At 46.9% G+C, this 20,609-nt stretch overlaps 1 protein-coding gene across 1 annotated transcript in view; it reads left to right on the forward strand.

Moving 5' to 3' along the window:
* Nucleotides 1–19,306, forward strand: part of LOC129841892 (sphingosine kinase 2-like) — a 37,599-nt gene extending 18,293 nt beyond the window's left edge. Inside the window, exons 4-8 of the mRNA XM_055910239.1 lie at nt 5,856–5,950; nt 6,049–6,164; nt 11,592–11,795; nt 13,122–14,712; nt 15,126–19,306. Coding sequence (XP_055766214.1) covers nt 5,856–5,950; nt 6,049–6,164; nt 11,592–11,795; nt 13,122–14,712; nt 15,126–15,188 — 2,069 coding nt within the window. The 3' untranslated portion in view covers nt 15,189–19,306. The remainder of the gene's footprint in view (nt 1–5,855; nt 5,951–6,048; nt 6,165–11,591; nt 11,796–13,121; nt 14,713–15,125) is intronic.
* Nucleotides 19,307–20,609: the final 1,303 nt, after the last annotated feature.

Raw genomic sequence — 20,609 nt, forward strand, 5'->3', positions numbered from 1 at the left:
CATCAGCTCTGCAACCTGATACAGACAGGTAACACACACCGTAACATCAGCTGTACAACCTGATACAGACAGGTAACACACACCGTAACATCAGCTCTACAACCTGATACAGACAGGTAACCGTAACATCAGCTACAACCTGATACAGACAGGTAACACACACCGTAACATCAGCTACAACCTGATACAGACAGGTAACACACACCGTAACATCAGCTGTACAACCTGATACAGACAGGTAACACACACCGTAACATCAGCTCTGCAACCTGATACAGACAGGTAACACACACCGTAACATCAGCTGCAACCTGATACAGACAGGTAACACACACCGTAACATCAGCTCTACAAACTGATACAGACAGGTAACACACACCGTAACATCAGCTACAACCTGATACAGACAGGTAACACACACCGTAACGTCAGCTCTACAACCTGATACAGACAGGTAACACACACCGTAACATCAGCTCTACAACCTGATACAGACAGATAACACACACCGTAACATCAGCTCTACAACCTGATACAGACAGGTAACACACACCGTAACATCAGCTCTACAACCTGATACAGACAGGTAACACACACCGTAACATCAGCTCTACAACCTGATACAGACAGATAACACACACCGTAACATCAGCTACAACCTGATACAGACAGGTAACACACACCGTAATGTCAGCTCTGCAACCTGATACAGACAGGTAACACACACCGTAACATCAGCTCTACAACCTGATACAGACAGGTAACACACACCGTAACATCAGCTACAACCTGATACAGACAGGTAACACACACCGTAACATCAGCTACAACCTGATACAGACAGGTAACACACACCGTAACATCAGCTCTACAACCTGATACAGACAGATAACACACACCGTAACATCAGCTCTGCAACCTGATACAGACAGGTAACACACACCGTAACATCAGCTGCAACCTGATACAGACAGGTAACACACACCGTAACATCAGCTCTACAACCTGATACAGACAGGTAACACACACCGTAACATCAGCTACAACCTGATACAGACAGGTAACACACACCGTAACGTCAGCTCTACAACCTGATACAGACAGGTAACACACACCGTAACATCAGCTACAACCTGATACAGACAGGTAACACACACCGTAACGTCAGCTCTACAACCTGATACAGACAGGTAACACACACCGTAACATCAGCTCTACAACCTGATACAGACAGATAACACACACCGTAACATCAGCTCTGCAACCTGATACAGACAGGTAACACACCGTAACATCAGCTACAACCTGATACAGACAGGTAACACACCGTAACATCAGCTACAACCTGATACAGACAGGTAACACACACCGTAACGTCAGCTCTACAACCTGATACAGACAGGTAACACACACCGTAACATCAGCTCTACAACCTGATACAGACAGATAACACACACCGTAACATCAGCTACAACCTGATACAGACAGGTAACACACACCGTAATGTCAGCTCTGCAACCTGATACAGACAGGTAACACACACCGTAACATCAGCTCTACAACCTGATACAGACAGGTAACACACACCGTAACATCAGCTACAACCTGATACAGACAGGTAACACACACCGTAACATCAGCTGTACAACCTGATACAGACAGGTAACACACACCGTAATGTCAGCTCTGCAACCTGATACAGACAGGTAACACACACCGTAACATCAGCTCTACAACCTGATACAGACAGGTAACACACACCGTAACATCAGCTCTGCAACCTGATACAGACAGGTAACACACACCGTAACATCAGCTGTACAACCTGATACAGACAGGTAACACACACCGTAACATCAGCTGCAACCTGATACAGACAGGTAACACACACCGTAACATCAGCTCTACAACCTGATACAGACAGGTAACACACACCATAACATCAGCTCTACAACCTGATACAGACAGGTAACACACACCGTAACATCAGCTCTACAACCTGATACAGACAGGTAACCGTAACATCAGCTACAACCTGATACAGACAGGTAACACACACCGTAACATCAGCTACAACCTGATACAGACAGGTAACACACACCGTAACATCAGCTCTACAACCTGATACAGACAGGTAACACACACCGTAACATCAGCTCTACAACCTGATACAGACAGGTAACACACACCGTAACATCAGCTCTACAACCTGATACAGACAGGTAACACACACCGTAACATCAGCTGCAACCTGATACAGACAGGTAACACACACCGTAACATCAGCTCTACAACCTGATACAGACAGGTAACACACACCGTAACATCAGCTGTACAACCTGATACAGACAGGTAACACACACCGTAACATCAGCTCTGCAACCTGATACAGACAGGTAACACACACCGTAACGTCAGCTCTACAACCTGATACAGACAGGTAACACACACCGTAACATCAGCTGTACAACCTGATACAGACAGGTAACACACACCGTAATGTCAGCTCTGCAACCTGATACAGACAGGTAACACACACTGTAACATCAGCTGTACAAACTGATACAGACAGGTAACACACACCGTAACATCAGCTCTGCAACCTGATACAGACAGGTAACACACACCGTAACATCAGCTGCAACCTGATACAGACAGGTAACACACACCGTAACGTCAGCTCTACAACCTGATACAGACAGGTAACACACACCGTAACATCAGCTACAACCTAATACAGACAGGTAACACACACCGTAACATCAGCTGTACAACCTGATACAGACAGGTAACACACACCGTAACATCAGCTCTGCAACCTGATACAGACAGGTAACACACACCGTAACATCAGCTGTACAACCTGATACAGACAGGTAACACACACCGTAACATCAGCTCTACAACCTGATACAGACAGGTAACCGTAACATCAGCTACAACCTGATACAGACAGGTAACACACACCGTAACATCAGCTACAACCTGATACAGACAGGTAACACACACCGTGACATCAGCTCTACAACCTGATACAGACAGGTAACACACACCGTAACATCAGCTCTACAACCTGATACAGACAGGTAACACACACCTTAACATCAGCTGCAACCTGATACAGACAGGTAACACACACCGTAAGATCAGCTCTGCAACCTGATACAGACAGGTAACACACACCGTAACATCAGCTGCAACCTGATACAGACAGGTAACACACACCGTAACATCAGCTCTACAACCTGATACAGACAGGTAACACACACCGTAACATCAGCTACAACCTGATACAGACAGGTAACACACACCGTAACGTCAGCTCTACAACCTGATACAGACAGGTAACACACACCGTAACATCAGCTACAACCTAATAGAGACAGGTAACACACACCGTAACATCAGCTGTACAACCTGATACAGACAGGTAACACTCACCGTAATGTCAGCTCTGCAACCTGATACAGACAGGTAACACACACCGTAACATCAGCTGCAACCTGATACAGACAGGTAACACACACCGTAACATCAGCTGCAACCTGATACAGACAGGTAACACACACCGTAACATCAGCTCTACAACCTGATACAGACAGGTAACACACACCGTAACATCAGCTACAACCTGATACAGACAGGTAACACACACCGTAACGTCAGCTCTACAACCTGATACAGACAGGTAACACACACCGTAACATCAGCTCTACAACCTGATACAGACAGATAACACACACCGTAACATCAGCTCTACAACCTGATACAGACAGGTAACACACACCGTAACATCAGCTCTACAACCTGATACAGACAGATAACACACACCGTAACATCAGCTACAACCTGATACAGACAGGTAACACACACCGTAATGTCAGCTCTGCAACCTGATACAGACAGGTAACACACACCGTAACATCAGCTCTACAACCTGATACAGACAGGTAACACACACCGTAACATCAGCTACAACCTGATACAGACAGGTAACACACACCGTAACATCAGCTACAACCTGATACAGACAGGTAACACACACCGTAACATCAGCTCTACAACCTGATACAGACAGATAACACACACCGTAACATCAGCTCTGCAACCTGATACAGACAGGTAACACACACCGTAACATCAGCTGCAACCTGATACAGACAGGTAACACACACCGTAACATCAGCTCTACAACCTGATACAGACAGGTAACACACACCGTAACATCAGCTACAACCTGATACAGACAGGTAACACACACCGTAACGTCAGCTCTACAACCTGATACAGACAGGTAACACACACCGTAACATCAGCTACAACCTGATAGACAGGTAACACACACCGTAACGTCAGCTCTACAACCTGATACAGACAGGTAACACACACCGTAACATCAGCTCTACAACCTGATACAGACAGATAACACACACCGTAACATCAGCTCTGCAACCTGATACAGACAGGTAACACACCGTAACATCAGCTACAACCTGATACAGACAGGTAACACACACCGTAACATCAGCTGCAACCTGATACAGACAGGTAACACACACCGTAACATCAGCTCTACAACCTGATACAGACAGGTAACACACACCATAACATCAGCTCTACAACCTGATACAGACAGGTAACACACACCGTAACATCAGCTCTACAACCTGATACAGACAGGTAACCGTAACATCAGCTACAACCTGATACAGACAGGTAACACACACCGTAACATCAGCTACAACCTGATACAGACAGGTAACACACACCGTAACATCAGCTACAACCTGATACAGACAGGTAACACACACCGTAATGTCAGCTCTGCAACCTGATACAGACAGGTAACACACACCGTAACATCAGCTGTACAACCTGATACAGACAGGTAACACACACCATAACATCAGCTACAACCTGATACAGACAGGTAACACACACCGTAACATCAGCTCTACAACCTGATACAGACAGGTAACACACACCATAACATCAGCTGTACAACCTGATACAGACAGGTAACACACACCATAACATCAGCTGTACAACCTGATACAGACAGGTAACACACACCGTAACGTCAGCTCTACCACCTGATACAGACAGGTAACACACCGTAACATCAGCTCTACAACCTGATACAGACAGGTAACACACACCATAACATCAGCTGTACAACCTGATACAGACAGGTAACACACACCGTAACGTCAGCTCTACAACCTGATACAGACAGGTAACACACCGTAACGTCAGCTCTACAACCTGATAGACAGGTAACACACACCATAACATCAGCTGTACAACCTGATACAGACAGGTAACACACACCGTAACATCAGCTGTACAACCTGATACAGACAGATAACACACACCGTAACATCAGCTCTACAACCTGATACAGACAGGTAACACACACCGTAACATCAGCTACAACCTGATACAGACAGGTAACACACACCGTAACATCAGCTACAACCTGATACAGACAGGTAACACACACCGTAACATCAGCTGTACAACCTGATACAGACAGGTAACACACACCGTAACATCAGCTCTACAACCTGATACAGACAGGTAACACACACCGTAACATCAGCTACAACCTGATACAGACAGGTAACACACACCGTAACATCAGCTCTACAACCTGATACAGACAGGTAACACACACCATAACATCAGCTCTACAACCTGATACAGACAGGTAACACACACCATAACATCAGCTACAACCTGATACAGACAGGTAACACACACCGTAACATCAGCTCTGCAACTTCAGCCGTTAACCGGTATCACACACACACACAGGTACAACCTCCTAACAACACGCCTCCTTTTCTTCTCAGAGCGACAGAACCATGCCAGAGAGTTGATCAAAGAGATCTCCCTGCCACAGTGGGACGGCATCATCATCGTCTCTGGAGATGGCCTGCTGCACGAGGTGTGGGGGTGTGTGTATGTGTGTGTGGGGGGGTGGGGTGTGTGTGTGTGTGTGTGTGTGTGTGTGTGTCTGACTCTGCTCTGCTTTTCTCTCTCCAGGTGATCAATGGTTTGATGGAGCGTCCAGACTGGGAACTAGCAATAAAGACACCTGTAGGCATCCTGCCCTGTGGCTCTGGAAATGCCCTGGCTGGCTCCATCAACCACCATGCAGGGTGGGTCACACACACACATCCAACCAGCTATGTGACACATGTAATCACTTGACCAGAGATATGAGACTGATTCAAACCTAAACATGCAATATTTTAGAATTTCTTGTTAGATCAATGGTGAGAATGCTGGAGATACTAGTAGAAGCATTGAAATGAATGAATCGGTTATTCCAGTTCAGGGTTTTGGTCCCATGGTGTGTCTGGATTGAATTAATAATTTCTCTCAGCCTCAAATTCATTCCTCAACCACTTGATACATTTCTCATTGCTGATGTAGATAATCACGCACCTTTACAGTCACACACACACTCACAGTAGTTTTCATTGGAAATAAAAGGTGTGCAGTCTAATTATCATTGGGCCGATATATGATTCTATCGAATATCGGGATGTTTGACATTGCCAAATATGTGAAGTCCAAGATGGTAGGTATATCGGGATGTGCAAGACTTCTGTATTTGAACTTTAAAAATCTAATGGTGCAGTCTTATATGTTAGGCTGCAACAATATGTTGAAAATGAAGTCTAAATAAATTAAGACTTATTTTTTTGCCTTACTAAGGTTATTTCATGAGAATGGGACGAGAAAATCATATAAGGACAAAACTTGCACAGCCTGGAATTATCTAGTCAATATTGGTGGCTCCCGAGTAGTTCGATTCCAGGCTGTATCACAAACGGCCGTTATCGGAAGTCCCATAGGGCGGCGCACTATAGCCCAGCGTCGTCCGGGTTAGGGGAGGATTTGTACAGGGTAGACCGTCATTGTAAATAAGAATTTGTTCTTAACTGACTTTTTTAAATGAAACTTTATTTAACTAGGCAAGTCAGTTAAGAACAAATTCTTATTTACAATGACGGCCTACCAGGGAACAGTGGGTTAACTGCCTTGTTCAGGGGCAGAACGACAGACCTTTACCTTGTCAGCTCGGGGATTCGATCCAACAACCTTTCGGTTACTGGCCCAACACTCTAACCACTAGGCTACCTGCTGGTTACTGGCCCAACACTAACCACTAGGCTACCTGCTGATTACTGGCCCAACACTAACCACTAGGCTACCTGCTGATTACTGGCCCAACACTCTAACCACTAGGCTACCTGCTGGTTACTGGCCCAACACTAACCACTAGGCTACCTGCTGGTTACTGGCCCAACACTAACCACTAGGCTACCTGCTGGTTACTGGCCCAACACTAACCACTAGGCTACCTGCTGATTACTGGCCCAACACTAACCACTAGGCTACCTGCTGATTACTGGCCCAACACTCTAACCACTAGGCTACCTGCTGGTTACTGGCCCAACACTAACCACTAGGCTACCTGCTGGTTACTGGCCCAACACTAACCACTAGGCTACCTGCTGGTTACTGGCCCAACACTAACCACTAGGCTACCTGCTGATTACTGGCCCAACACTCTAACCACTAGGCTACCTGCTGGTTACTGGCCCAACACTCTAACCACTAGGCTACCTGCTGGTTACTGGCCCAACACGCTAACCACTAGGCTACCTGCTGGTTACTGGCCCAACACTCTAACCACTAGTCTACCTGCTGGTTACTGGCCCAACACTCTAACCACTAGTCTACCTGCTGGTTACTGGCCCAACGCTCTAACCACTAGGCTCCCTGCTGGTTACTGGCCCAACACTCTAACCACTAGGCTCCCTGCTGGTTACTGGCCCAACGCTCTAACCACTAGGCTCCCTGCTGGTTACTGGCCCAACGCTCTAACCACTAGGCTACCTGCTGGTTACTGGCCCAACACTAACCAGTAGGCTACCTGCTGGTTACTGGCCCAACACTCTAACCACTAGTCTACCTGCTTGTTACTGGCCCAACGCTCTAACCACTAGGCTACCTGCTGGTTACTGGCCCAACACTAACCACTAGACTACCTGCTGGTTACTGGCCCAACACTAACCACTAGACTACCTGCTGATTACTGGCCCAACACTAACCACTAGTCTACCTGCTGGTTACTGGCCCAACTCTAACCACTAGGCTACCTGCTGGTTACTGGCCCAACACTAACCACTAGACTACCTGCTGGTTACTGGCCCAACACTAACCACTAGGCTACCTGCTGGTTACTGGCCCAACACTAACCACTAGGCTCCCTGCTGGTTACTGGCCCAACACTAACCACTAGGCTACCTGCTGATTACTGGCCCAACACTAACCACTAGACTGCCTGCTGGTTACTGGCCCAACACTCTAATCACTAGTCTACCTGCTGGTTACTGGCCCAACACACTAACCACTAGGCTACCTGCTGATTACTGGCCCAACACTAACCACTAGGCTACCTGCTGATTACTGGCCCAACACTAACCACTAGACTGCCTGCTGGTTACTGGCCCAACACTCTAACCACTAGGCTACCTGCTGGTTACTGGCCCAACACTAACCACTAGACTACCTGCTGGTTACTGGCCCAACACTCTAACCACTAGTCTACCTGCTGGTTACTGGCCCAACACTAACCACTAGTCTACCTGCTGGTTACTGGCCCAACACTAACCACTAGTCTACCTGCTGGTTACTGGCCCAACACTAACCACTAGTCTACCTGCTGGTTACTGGCCCAACACTCTAACCACTAGTCTACCTGCTGGTTACTGGCCCAACACTCTAACCACTAGGCTACCTGCTGATTACTGGCCCAACACTAACCACTAGGCTACCTGCTGGTTACTGTCCCAACACTAACCACTAGACTACCTGCTGGTTACTGGCCCAACGCTCTAACCACTAGGCTACCTGCTGGTTACTGGCCCAACGCTCTAACCACTAGGCTACCTGCTGGTTACTGGCCCAACACTCTAACCACTAGACTACCTGCTGGTTACTGGCCCAACACTCTAACCACTAGTCTACCTGCTGGTTACTGGCCCAACGCTCTAACCACTAGGCTCCCTGCTGGTTACTGGCCCAACACTCTAACCACTAGGCTCCCTGCTGGTTACTGGCCCAACGCTCTAACCACTAGGCTACCTGCTGGTTACTGGCCCAACACTAACCAGTAGGCTACCTGCTGGTTACTGGCCCAACACTCTAACCACTAGGCTACCTGCTGATTACTGGCCCAACACTAACCACTAGGCTACGTGCTGGTTACTGGCCCAACGCTCTAACCACTAGGCTACCTGCTGGTTACTGTCCCAACACTAACCACTAGACTACCTGCTGGTTACTGGCCCAACGCTCTAACCACTAGGCTACCTGCTGGTTACTGGCCCAACACTAACCACTAGACTACCTGCTGGTTACTGGCCCAACACTAACCACTAGACTACCTGCTGATTACTGGCCCAACACTAACCACTAGTCTACCTGCTGGTTACTGGCCCAACACTAACCACTAGGCTCCCTGCTGGTTACTGGCCCAACACTAACCACTAGGCTACCTGCTGATTACTGGCCCAACACTAACCACTAGACTGCCTGCTGGTTACTGGCCCAACACTCTAATCACTAGTCTACCTGCTGGTTACTGGCCCAACACACTAACCACTAGGCTACCTGCTGATTACTGGCCCAACACTAACCACTAGGCTACCTGCTGATTACTGGCCCAACACTAACCACTAGACTGCCTGCTGGTTACTGGCCCAACACTCTAACCACTAGGCTACCTGCTGGTTACTGGCCCAACACTCTAACCACTAGGCTACATGCTGGTTACTGGCCCAACGCTCTAACCACTAGACTACCTGCTGGTTACTGGCCCAACACTCTAACCACTAGTCTACCTGCTGGTTACTGGCCCAACACTAACCACTAGTCTACCTGCTGGTTACTGGCCCAACACTAACCACTAGTCTACCTGCTGGTTACTGGCCCAACACTCTAACCACTAGTCTACCTGCTGGTTACTGGCCCAACACTCTAACCACTAGGCTACCTGCTGATTACTGGCCCAACACTAACCACTAGGCTACGTGCTGGTTACTGGCCCAACGCTCTAACCACTAGGCTACCTGCTGGTTACTGTCCCAACACTAACCACTAGACTACCTGCTGGTTACTGGCCCAACACTCTAACCACTAGGCTACCTGCTGGTTACTGGCCCAACACTCTAACCACTAGGCTACCTGCTGGTTACTGGCCCAACACTAACCACTAGTCTACCTGCTGGTTACTGGCCCAACACACTAACCACTAGGCTACCTGCTGGTTACTGTCCCAACACTCTAACCACTAGGCTACCTGCTGGTTACTGGCCCAACACTCTAACCACTAGGCTACCTGCTGGTTACTGGCCCAACACTCTAACCACTAGGCTACCTGCTGGTTACTGGCCCAACACTCTAACCACTAGGCTACCTGCTGATTACTGGCCCAACACTAACCACTAGGCTACCTGCTGGTTACTGGCCCAACACTCTAACCACTAGGCTACCTGCTGATTACTGGCCCAACACTAACCACTAGGCTACCTGCTGGTTACTGGCCCAACACTCTAACCACTAGGCTACCTGCTGGTTACTGGCCCAACACTCTAACCACTAGGCTACCTGCTGGTTACTGGCCCAACACTAACCACTAGACTACCTGCTGGTTACTGGCCCAACACTAACCACTAGGCTACCTGCTGATTACTGGCCCAACACTCTAACCACTAGGCTACCTGCTGGTTACTGGCCCAACACTCTAACCACTAGGCTACCTGCTGGTTACTGTCCCAACACTAACCACTAGACTACCTGCTGATTACTGGCCCAACACACTAACCACTAGGCTACCTGCTGCCCCAATAGTTAAAGGTTAAATAAAAAAGAGGAAATAAACAAATTAAGTCGCCAAACGATTATATCGGATATCACAATAGTTTGAGTAGCATATCGTAGAAGAGGTCTCCCCAAATATCACCCAACCTTAATTCTAATCACGGTCAACCTTTAGACTGTAGTTTCTTGTTGTACTGTCGACTTTAGCATCTTCAACTAATCCTTTTGCCTCTCATATTGCTTTATCAGCTGTTTCAATGACCCATCGAGACTGAGACTGATAGAGAAATTCTCTCTTCCTCCCTCTCCTGCCCCCCACTCCCTCCCTCTTTCTCCTACCCCCATTATTCCCTCCCACTCTTCATGTCCTGTTATTTCTAGAGTTTTCTCCTTTATCTCTGGAAGACACGTCGATAAATGAGTCCAGTCAATATAGTTCAGTCTGTTCTTTCATCTCTCTCTCCTTATCTCTTGTGTTGTCTTTACGATGGTTTGTTTGGCCACCTACATAACATTCACTGATTGTGTATGTCATAAACATTATGTTAACTTATATTACACAGTATTCATTTCCTCTCTCCTCTCACCTTTCCTCTCTGTATTTTCCATTCCTCTCCCTCTCCACATTCTCACCCTTTCTCCATTCTCTTCCATCCACTGTTTCCCTCTTACTTTTCTCTTCATCCCAGTTATGACATGTGCCTTCGGGAGCCTCTCCTCCTCAACTGCTGTTTTCAGCTCTGCCGTGGCGGAGTCAAGCCCATGGATTTGGTCTCTGTGACAACCAGCCCCGCCCCTTCTCAAAATGGCCGTCCGGGTCTTCCCAGAAGGATGTTCTCCTTCCTGTCTGTGGCCTGGGGCTTTGTGTCTGACGTGGACATCGAGAGTGAGAGGTGTGTGTGTTTAAGTTAATGGCGTGGCTGCGGTGCCGAGTTCTCTGGAGTCCTCTTCCCGATAGCTAAACAACCGAAGCTACTGCACATGTGTGGGATTCTCTATTTTACTGCTCCCTCTGCTGACACAGCTTATCAAACACAAGCAGTACACTGAAGGGACGTTTTTTCCATCATCATTGCAAACATTGGCTAAGCAGGAGGCAGTCAAATTAGTAGTTGAATGGTCGGCTGCCCAGAAGTGGAACAGGCTACTCAGGCAAATTTCAGTCATTGTCAAATCTTGCAGTACTTGCATGATAATTTTTTATTTTTATTTTATTTATTTTACCGTTATTTTACCAGGTAAGTTGACTGAGAACACGTTCTCATTTGCAGCAACGACCTGGGGAATAGTTACAGGGGAGAGGAGGGGGATGAATGAGCCAATTGTAAACTGGGGATTATTAGGTGACCGTGATGGTTTGAGGGCCAGATTGGGAATTTAGCCAGGACACCGGGGTTAACACCCCTACTCCTACGATAAGTGCCATGGGATCTTTAGTGACCTCAGAGAGTCAGGACACCCGTTTAACGTCCCATCCGAAAGACGGCACCCTACACAGGGCAGTGTCCCCAATCACTGCCCTGGGGCATTGGGATATTTTTTAGACCAGAGGAAAGAGTGCCTCCTACTGGCCCTCCAACACCACTTCCAGCAGCATCTGGTCTCCCATCCAGGGACTGAACAGGACCAACCCTGCTTAGCTTCAGAAGCAAGCCAGTAGTGGTATGCAGGGTGGTATGCTGCTTGAGAAGTGAAATTAGTTGTACGTGATTTGTGGTTTAAATGCAGATTGTTTGCCCCAATACAATGTGTAGACAGCTTCCTACATATGCTACTGCAATAGTTACAACAGACTAAGTTGTAGCCTACATCCTAAATTAACATACTATAAATATTTATATTTATTTGGAATGTTGGTTCAAATAGCTACAGGTTTTATATCAGCTGTTCAGAAATTTGAGGCAGAGATGTTGGCTCCGTCATTTCTATCAAAAAGGTTGATAGGAAGGGTTCAGAAGAGGCTGAGTAAAGTGAGAAATGTGAAGGGAGGTGGATGTCTGTAAACTAACACATGGGCGGAACGTGATTCGGTTCTTTAACTCTGGGGAAGAGGTGTGAGTGGCGGGACAGGGCGCTTGCCTTCGGTCACTCATCCTTAAATTAAGTACATGCAATATTTCACTGTACCTCCTTGATCACACTTATTCCTAATGAATAAGTAATGTGTTATGTTCTCTGTTGCCCTGGTAACTAAATGCTGTAATGGTGTGATGTTGCAGGTACCGGGGTCTGGGCTCGGCACGGTTCACCCTGGGCACTCTGGTCCGCCTGGCCTCCCTGCGCTCCTATAAGGGCCGTCTGTCCTACCTGCCCCCCTCCATAGTCGCCACATCCCCAGACGCCATCCCTCCGCCCCTGCGCAGACCCCTGTCCCGCAGCATCACTGAGGGCCTGGAGGGCTTCTGCCACACCCCCATCCAACGCACCAGCTCTGACATGGGCCTCAGCGAACAGAGGAGTCTGGGGAGGGTAGACACGGAAAGGGAGAGGGAGAGAGAGATGGAGAGGCAGAGAGAGAGGGAGAGGAGGAGGGAGAGGGCCAGGGGAGGGGGAACGGGGGTGGTCAGGGCGAGTAGCTTGGCAGAGGATCGAGAGAGAGAGATGGAGGGAGAGGCGGGGAGGTCAGGGACAAGTTCGGAGTCGAACGAAAGGGAAGATTGCAGGATGGGAAGGGAGGATGGGATGACGGGGAACATGGAAGAAAAGCCAGATGAGGAAAAAGAAGACGGAACGATGGAGCAGGACTCAGGGGTGATAGAGGAAATAGAGGAGAGAGTGAGGAATGGGGAAGGCAGCAGCGGCTCAATGGATGGGGTGATGGAAGCGAAGGAGGTTGGAGAGGGGTACGGGGTGGACATGGGGCGAGAGGCCAACGAGGACCCAGAGAGGTGTTACTCGTACCCAGACAACCTCCAGCAGACCAGACTGGCTCTAAGGAAGAACTCTGCCCCTTCCAGCCAGATAGCTAACGCCTTCTTTAGCCAGCCCCTCAGCCAGGAGGCTGACCCCGTGTCTGGAGCCTCGTACAGAGCAGAAGAGATGGATTTGAACGGAACATACTTCCAGAAAGAAGCTTACCCGCTGGACATCGCCCGGGAGAGAGCCCTCACCATATCCTCTCCCTTCAGACACTCTCCTTTCTCCTTCAAGCCCAAATCTCTGGACCAGAACGCATCCCGCCCCAGACCCCTATCCCTCCTCCACCACCCCCACTCCAACTCCCTACCCCCCAAACTCCCCTCCCTGTCCCTCTCCCTCTCTCCCACGCCCCCTTCCTCCCCGTCCTGTGCCTCCCCCCACTCCTCCTCCTACCTCGTTCCGCGCCCCAACACCCCCAACTCCACCTCCTCTTCCCCGTCTCTCCAGTCCCCCTCCTTTACCTTTGACATTGCAGAGCCTGCCGGACCCCTCAAGAACCGCCCCCCCGTCTCACTCCCTTTCAACCCTCCCAGGGATGACCTCCTGCCCCCCTTGGACCAGGCCCTGCCGACCCGGGACTGGGTGACCATCGAGGGGGACTTTGTGCTTGTGCTGGCCATCTACCAGTCCCATCTCGGGGCAGACCTCCATGCCGCCCCCCAAGCCAGGTTTGACGACGGGCTGATCCACCTGACGTTTGTGCGGGCAGGGATCTCCAGAGCCACCCTGCTCCGTCTGTTCCTGGCCATGGAGAGGGGGGCACACCTGTCTCTCAGCTCCCCCTATGTGAGCCACGTCCCAGCCAGGGCCTTCAGGCTGCAGCCCCTCTCCCCACGAGGAACACTCACTGTGGACGGGGAACTGGTGCCATACGGCCCGCTGCAGGCACAGGTAGAGAGAGTGGGAGAAAGTGGAGTGGGGAGGGCTGGAGGGAGTGTGTAAAAGTGTATGTACACTGGAAGATAAAAGCAGTTGCTACGATTTTAAAACAGATTTTGAAAAGCTTTTTTTATATATCTTTTCACTAACAACCCCAGCTCGTACGTGCATGTAAATCCACTCCACATCTATAGTACTGAACTAGTGTATTGTCTTTGGTACGATGTTACCCTCTGTATTCTGCCTGTATTATATTAAACCCTTGATGATGGCCTATCACTTCAGTGCAACTAAAGCTGTTAGACTTCTGTGTTTAGCTTTCATGTTTTCTCTGGTATATTAATACCACATTATACACTTCTATACACTTTAGTTCCATTCTCTAAAGTATTATACTAATTAATCTATCGGTTTGTCTCCCTCAGGTCCATCCCTCTATGTCCCGGCTCATTGTCGGTGACTCTGGAGTGAAGATCACCCGATTCTGACAAGGGATTGGCTGACCAGATCAGCTGATACGGCGCTCTAGAGACTGAAAATAGCCCAAATAATTTCTGGGGTTTAATGGAAGGGATCACCTGCTGAGCAGAGCGGCGGTGCAGGACGCAAGCCGAGGGATTAATAGAGAATTTTAAAAACGAATGAAAACGAGCTTTGTTGCACAGCTGTTGGATTACACTCCGTTTATCCTGAGAAGCCTGTACCTGCATAGCCATGGGAACAAAATAGGGGGGGGGGGACAAGTTGAATGTGTATGGGGGAGTGTGTATTCAGTGCATGTGTGTGGTGTATACATTCTAGTATGCACAAATGGCATGCAGAGATGCACATTTCCTGACCTTGCCTTACAGAGAGAGTTCAGATTTCTTTGTTCTCTATCAAAGCTGTCCTAGAACAGTTCTAGTTCTATATCAGAACTATCAAAGCTGTCCTAGAACAGTTCTAGTTCTATATCAGAACTATCAAAGCTGTCCTAGAACAGTTCTAGTTCTATATCAGAACTATCAAAAATGTCCTAGTTTTAGAACTATTTCAGAGGGAGCCACACCCTCATGCAAATGTAGATCCCCTTCCGTATTGGAACCTACGTCCTTCCCTGTAATGCCTTAAAGTACAACTCCTGTGACCTTTCCCTTTCTGTCTTATATAAGAAGCCTAAACCTGCGACTCTGCAAATCTCCATTCACCAGAGGCTGGTGGGAGGAGCTATAGGAGGACGGGCTCATTGTAAAGACTGGAATGGAATTAATGGAACGGTATCAAACCCATATAAAACCCCATGTTTGACTCCGTTCTATTTATTCCACTCCAGCCATGACAATGAGCCCGTCCTCATATAGCTCCTCCCACCAGCCTCCTCTGCCATCAAGGTATATCAGAGGGAACCGTCCACTATAGGAACAACAAAGCAAAGCTGATGAGCATACTGTGGTGTTAGTTAAGTTTGTATTGGTGTGTATGAAATATCTGTGAACAAAGGAAGTTTATTAGCAATCTCATGGAGATGATTACTCCTAGAATAAACCAGTAAAGTTAGATCATCACTGAAATAAATATAAAGCTCATTGAGTCCTTTTACACGGGTATTCCACAATAGTAGGATAGACGGGACTGTTGAACAGTGGCCATCATGGTGTATAGTGCATTTGCCTGTTTTTCTTAGCAAAAGGGGTGCATGATGATAATGATGATGCTAGATTATGAAGTTGCAACACAGTGAACATGAGACTGTTGCTTGATCAAGTTTCATGTATGTTGTCACGGAATCCTCTGAAAGTCTCACAAAGACCCAGAATGCTGGTTGTTTTCAGCAAATAGTCACTAGTTCCACATGTGTAAACTGCCTTTTTACATAGCTCTGTTGTAGTCGGTTTTAATTGATATAATTGTGAGTAGATTCTGATGTGTTATGCAGCTGCAGAAAATCAACATTCGATTGGATTCTATCTCTTAGATAAAGATTGCTGTTTAAAGGAACAAGATGGTCTTGTCTTGCTGGTGTTATTTACCACATGACAAGCAGATCGTTTCCATAGGAGACCATTATAATCTTAAACAGACAACATAAACTCAGTAAATGATTGATTACCATCTTGAGAATTTAGCTAGTCACAGACAAGGCTGTGCCTCCCAACTCAAATCATAGCTTACATTTCAGAAATTGATTTCTCAATGGGATGTAGCCTATACAGTTGAAGTCGGAAGTTTTCATACACTTAGGTTGGAGTCATTAAAATTTGTTTTTCAACCACTACACAAATTTCTTGTTAAAAAACTAGTTTTGGCAAGTCGGTTAGGACATCTACTTTGTGCATGACACAAGTAATTTTTCCAACAATTGTTTACAGACAGATTATTTCACTTATAATTCACTGTATCACAATTCCAGTGGGTCAGAAGTTTACATACACTAAGTTGACTGTGCCTTTAAACAGCTTGGAAAATTCCAGAAAATGATGCCATGGCTTTCGAAGCTTCTGATAGGCTAATTGACATAATTTGAGTCAATTGGAAGTGTACCTTTGGATGTATTTCAAGGCCTACCTTCAAACTCAGTGCCTCTTTGCTTGACATCATGGGAAAATAAAAACAAATCAGCCAAGACCACAAGTCTGGTTCATCCTTGGGAGCAATTTCCAAATGCCTGAAGGTACCACATTCATCTGTACAAACAATAGTATGCAAGTATAAACACTATGGGACCACGCAGCCGTCATACCGCTCAGGAAGGTGCGAAAACTGCAAATCAATCCCAGAACAGCAGCAAAAGACCTTGTGAAGATGCTGGAGGAAACGGGTACAAAAGTATCTATATCCACAGTAGAACGAGTCCTATATCGACATAACCTGAAAGCCAGACGACGGTTTGCAACTGCACGTGGGGACAAAGATTGTACTTTTTGGAGAAGTGTCCTCTGGTCTGATGAAACAAAAATAGAAATGTTTGGCTATAATGACCATCGTTATGTTTGGAGGGGAAATGGGGAGGTTTGGGATGCTTGCAAGCCGAAGAACACCATCCCAACCGTGAAGCAGGGGGTGGCAGCATTATGTTGTGGGGGTGCTTTGCTGCAGGAGGGACAGGTGCACTTCACAAAATAGATGGCATCATGAGATAGGAAAATGATGTGGATATATTGAAGCAACAAATGGGTCTTCCAAGTGGACAATGACCCCAAGCATACTTCCAAAGTTGTAGCAAATGGCTTAAGGACAACAAAGTCAAGGTATTGGAGTGGCCATCACAAAGCCCTGACCTCAATCCTATAGAACATTTTGGGCAGAACTGAAAAAGTGTGTGCGAGCAAGGAGGCCTACAAACCTGACTCAGTTCCACCAGCTCTGTCAGGAGGAATGGGCCAAAATTCACCCAACTTATTGTGGGAAGCTTGTGGAAGGCTACCCTAAAGGTTTGACCCAAGTTAAACAATTTGAAGGCAATGCTACCAAATACTAATTGAGTGTATGTAAACTTCTGACCCATTGGGAATGTGATGAAAGAAATAAAAGCTGAAATAAATCATTCTCTACTATTTTTCTGACATTTCACATTCTTAAAATAAAGTGGTGATCCTAACTGACCTAAAACAGGGAATTTTTACGAGGATTCAATGTCAGGAATTGTGAAAAACTGAGTTTAAATGTATTTGGCTAAGGTGTATGTAAACTTCCGACTTCAACTGTACCTAGTATGTCTATGTTGAACGGGTGTTTTTGTTAACCTCAAAAACATGATTCTTATGTATTTGTGACCGGAACAAATTTAATATGTCAGGAATTTAATCTTATGAGCATGTATCAATCAATTATGCCATGTTTGACTGCTTGGGGCTGTTTGGTCCACAGTACCCCTGCCGCTTGATATGAATTAATCATGTCTGAGTAATTCAAGGCCTCTGTGTTCTCTTGTCTGCTAATTTTGGGCCCTGTTCAAATACTTTGATGCAGCCCATCCTCCCTTAATTTTTTTATTTAACCTTTACTCCTTCCTCTTAGTAATCCCTGATATCACAAGACTTGATAGGTGAAGGCTATGTGATATAATCCTTGCTGATGCAGTGTTGCTAATCAGTTAGTTTATCAGTGATTACTTTAAGGAAGGAAAATATTTCATTTCAAATGGGGCCTTGGTCCCTAGACTGAAGCTTTCCATCCCTGGTCATGCAAGGTAAATTGACAGGCTATACACCAAGCTTCCTTCTATCTATGGCCTGAGGATAAAACATTTCACAAGACTGGATGGTGGTTCTCGGGCTGGTGTCAGTGCATTATGACAAATAATTACAAAACTATTCACTCTCAATTTTAAGTGACTCGCTGTGACAATTGAAACCTGATGTACTGCTCAGTGTCTGTGACCAGGGTCCTACAACCGGGATTTCGGGAAAACTTTCAATAAATTCCCTGGTTAACTGAATTTTTCAACCCAAGGTGTGACCCCTTGCTAATGCCAATAAAATGTATTGTCTATAGATGGATTGGCCTGTAATAAACTTGTAATTATTACTAAAATTAAAATATATACATATAATGTACAGTTCATAGTTATATATTATTATTATTTTTTTAAATCCTTAAAATAATAAATGTATCTTGTAAACTTGTCTATCTTTAGAAAATGTTATTTTTCTTGCATCGACCCCCCCCCCCCCCCCCTCCAGGAGTACCCAACATGTTTTTGTTGTTTACGGAAAGACTCAGCGTATCTGTTTAGTACATGTGGCATTGATTTGCTTTAACAGAGGAAAAATAACCCTACAACATTCTTAGCATATTCATCTGGAAGACCATTGTTTGAAACGTGACTTAATAACAAAGTCTAGCCCTAGTGCCTGTCCACTGATTTAATAAGTGTCAGTCCGCTGATAAACAAGGAAGCTGATGCCTCAGAACCTTTTCCTCCATCCCCCTCTCTCCCTCTCCTCTGACTAATCTACCCCTGCCACAGTGTCTTGTTATTGCCACCCCCTGGTTCCTCCTCCTCTTCCCATGGCCTCCCTCCTTCCTCTCTTCTTTGAAGTAGGCTCTCCTTCCGTTTGATATCTGATCCCTGAACCAGCCTGAAACTCATATGTCTCTGTCTTTGTTGCATCTCAGAGAGCCTGATCAAATACACTGCTCAAAAAAATAAAGGGAACACTTAAACAACACAATGTAACTCCAAGTCAATCACACTTCTGTGAAATCAAACTGTCCACTTAGGAAGCAACACTGATTGACAATAAATTTCACATGCTGTTGTGCAAATGGAATAGACAAAAGGTGGAAATTATAGGCAATTAGCAAGACACCCCCCAAAACAGGAGTGGTTCTGCAGGTGGTGACCACAGACCACTTCTCAGTTCCTATGCTTCCTGGCTGATGTTTTGGTCACTTTTGGATGCTGGCGGTGCTCTCACTCTAGTGGTAGCATGAGACGGAGTCTACAACCCACACAAGTGGCTCAGGTAGTGCAGCTCATCCAGGATGGCACATCAATGCGAACTGTGGCAAAAAGGTTTGCTGTGTCTGTCAGCGTAGTGTCCAGAGCATGCAGGCGCTACCAGGAGACAGGCCAGTACATCAGAAGACGTGGAGGAGGCCGTAGGAGGGCAACAACCCAGCAGCAGGACCGCTACCTCCGCCTTTGTGCAAGGAGGTGCACTGCCAGCGCCCTGCAAAATGACCTCCAGCAGGCCACAAATTAAATCATTTAGGCAGGTTACCTTCGCTTCCTGGGCACAGGGACTATGGTGGTCTGCTTGAAACATGTAGGTATTACAGACTCGTTCAGGGAGAGGTTAAAAATGGCAGTGAAGACACTTGCCAGTTGGTCTGCGCATGCTTTGAGTACTCGTCCTCGTAATCCGTCTGGTCCCGTGGCTTTGTGAATGTTGACCTGCTTAAAGGTCTTGCTCACATTGGCTATC

Source organism: Salvelinus fontinalis, unplaced genomic scaffold, assembly GCF_029448725.1.
Source record: "Salvelinus fontinalis isolate EN_2023a unplaced genomic scaffold, ASM2944872v1 scaffold_0002, whole genome shotgun sequence".
NCBI classification, from domain to species: domain Eukaryota; kingdom Metazoa; phylum Chordata; class Actinopteri; order Salmoniformes; family Salmonidae; genus Salvelinus; species Salvelinus fontinalis.